Source organism: Alligator sinensis, unplaced genomic scaffold, assembly GCF_000455745.1.
Source record: "Alligator sinensis unplaced genomic scaffold, ASM45574v1 scaffold632_1, whole genome shotgun sequence".
In the NCBI taxonomy this organism is placed as follows: domain Eukaryota; kingdom Metazoa; phylum Chordata; order Crocodylia; family Alligatoridae; genus Alligator; species Alligator sinensis.
The window spans coordinates 1,267,854-1,270,833 of record NW_005842408.1 but is presented as its reverse complement, the minus strand read 5'-3'; the positions used below and the strand labels follow the sequence as shown (position 1 = coordinate 1,270,833).

Genomic DNA, 2,980 nt, shown 5'->3' with positions numbered 1-2,980 from the left:
TATCCCTCAAATGTTTTACCCAGGTACCATACCCCGATTTCATTTTACATGATTACAGAACATAAATTCTAATTTAATCTTTATTCTCAAAACAAAAAGCTAGGAAGGAATAGGTGGTAAAAGAAAAATATATATTTAATATATATATTTATATATGTGTGTGTGTGTGTGTGTGTGTGTGTGTGTGTGTGTGTGTGTGTGTGTGTGTGTGTGTGTGTGTGTGTGTGTGTGTACACGCGCACGCAACTATGTGAAGAAAATAATTCCCATAGTTACAGAGTTTAGTTAAAGAAAGTTTAATATATATATTTTATTATAACAAAATAGGCAGTTATTGTGGGTAAAATATTCATTAAAATCTGACCCCCTAAGAACACACACAGTTCTAGGCTATGAATCTCACTTGTTGTCTCATTACCTTAACGATCACCCATCTCTGCAAACATTTCCTGTATTACTGACCATGAAAATTTGCCGCCCCTTTGTAAAATGCAAACTTCCCTAGCACCTAAAGATGTTTAGGACTCAAAAAAGTGTGATGACCATTATCTACAAACAACTTTTGTAAGACACTGCAAATAGTGTTGCATGAGCGAGATTAAAAACATTAAACATCTTTATCCCTAGCAATTTTATTGGCAAAAAATGAAAAAATAGATTATAAGAATATCCTTATGAAATTATGAAAATGAATATCCCTTACGAAGTAATGGAAGTTAATTAATAATTAACTGGGAAATTAAAAAAAAGTTTCTCATTAACTGCCCATAAAGAAAAATTTGCTATGACAATAAAAATCAACTCAGAAAATAAAACTGGAAATTAAATGCCTCGGCCAAACCATGCTATTAAAGTTAAGCGTGCAAAGTTGCTCACAATTTACAACATCGTTAAGTAAGACGACTTTCATTTGTTACGAAATCTTAAAAGAATGTATATAAAGCTTTTCTGAAAATCTCTGAAAGTTACTTTCCCTTAAACATTAAGGATTTTACCACATAATTTCCTACCCCCAACCCTTAATAGCTGGTCAGGCCATTCCACCTTCATGTTTGAAAAATGGCAAACCAACAACACGCAATTATACAAATTATTTAAACTAAAACAGACATCAAAATGTGATAGGTTATGGGAACTGCAGAATGTGATGGTAAGGAGTGGCCCATACTGCAAAGAGCTAGGGACATGCTCCTCTGGAAGGAGTGAAGAGTTGTCAAATACAATAGATGACATCTTTAGTTAGAAAATGAAAATAAAAAAATCTCTCTATTTTCATAATTTTTCCTTTGCTGGGACCCAGATGTAAGGACCGGACTGCTCTTCTATGATCTGTTTCACCTGGTTGTAGATTTCTTCCAGCGTGTCTCCTTGGACAATAGCTGCAAAATAAAATATCGAAGTCAGAAAGTTCCCTTGCTGGCTCTGCAAACAAAGTGAGAAGCTCTAAACTTCTTTGCCAGGGAAAATTCAGATCTTCAGTGACCTGCACCCCGGTGGGTGAGACAAACGGGCAGCACGCCACAGCAGCAGCAACACAAAGGTGGGCTTTCCAGTCATCCGGGCATTGCAGGAACTGAGGAGAGGCTCGTAGGGGCATGCTACAAACACTGCCCTGAGCTGTAACACCGCTGTGTGCTGCAAGCTTGAACCAGAAGTCTTGGCAGATGCTGGAGGATATACAGGCTGGCTGCTCCTACCTACCTCTCCAAGGTTTATACTTTCAGGAAATGTGCTTGTGGGGCACGAGCGGATTTGCTGTACGGAAGACCACAAATTACACATGCTCTGCACCCGCACGTGAGATAACTTGGGGGTATGTGGCTATTCTTCTACCTCGGGGATAATACTAGCAGAGAACCAATACCAAAGACTAAGCAATGCTAACTAACTAGAGGGAAAAAGACAAATTAGGATAATCTATTTCATAGACATCAGCGCTGGAAGGGACCTCAAAAGATCATCGAGTCCAGCCCCCCGCCCCAGGGGCAAGAAGTCAGCAGGGGTCAGAGGATCCCAGCAAGATACGCATCCAAACATTTTTTAAAGGAGTCCAGAGCAGGTGCCTGCACTGCCTCTGGAGAGAGTCTACTCCAGGCCTTGGGGGCTCGGACAGTAAAGAAGTTTTTCCTTATGTCCAGCCTGAAACGATCTTGGAGGAGTTTGTGACCGTTGGTCCTTGTCATCCCTTGGGGTGATCTGGTGAACAGATGTTCCCCCAGATCCCGATGTATCCCCCTTATATACTTATAGGCTGCCACCAAGTCCCCCCTGAGCCTGCGCTTTTCCAGGCAGAAGAGTCCCATGGCTCTCAGCCTCTCTTCATAAGGCCTATTCTCCTGCCCTATGATCGTGCACATGGCTCTTGTCTGGGCTCTCTCAAACTTCTCCACATCCGTCCTGAACTGTGGATGCAGTACTCCAGCTGCGGCCTCACCAAGGCTGAGTACAGCGGGAGGATGACATCCTGAGATTGACTTGAGAAGCATCTATGGATGCGAGCCAGGGTTGGTTTGCTTTACTGGCTGCATCATCGCATTGGTGGCTCACGTTGATGTATTCCTGTTTCCTGAACAGTGGACCTGACTATGACCAAAAGAAACCAAGAAGTCATAACTCATTGTGTTAGGAGTTCCCAATACACAGCAGCCTGAAATGTGGGTGCTTGTCATTTGTTGTAGAGGGTTAACTGTTCTGGTGCTGAGCTGGGAAAAAAGGAGGGTGGGGGGAAGTCAGAACTGTCTTGAGGGTTTGGGGGCTGAGAAGTCAGGTTGAGGAGGAGTGATGCATTGACAAGAGTGCGATTATGCAGAGGGCAGCACGCAGGGATGGGTAGGAGGAGAGAGGACCCAGGCCATGGCAGGAATGGGGAGTAAAGAGCATGGGATACAGCGGAAAGGGAAACAAAGGACCCACCAACTCCATGATAGTCCCTGAGTTGTTTCCCCAGTTCCTTGACTTATAGGACCCCATGCCAATGGCT

At 43.0% G+C, this 2,980-nt stretch overlaps 1 protein-coding gene across 15 annotated transcripts in view; it reads right to left on the bottom strand.

Moving 5' to 3' along the window:
* Positions 1-217: 217 nt before the first annotated feature.
* DLG1 (discs large MAGUK scaffold protein 1) overlaps positions 218-2,980 on the bottom strand; it is a 272,859-nt gene continuing 270,096 nt past the window's right edge. For all 15 annotated transcript variants that reach the window (XM_014522896.2, XM_025211513.1, XM_006029987.3 and 12 more), the window contains one exon: positions 218-1,379. In XM_014522896.2, coding sequence (XP_014378382.1) covers positions 1,273-1,379 — 107 coding nt within the window. In that variant the 3' untranslated portion in view covers positions 218-1,272. The remainder of the gene's footprint in view (positions 1,380-2,980) is intronic.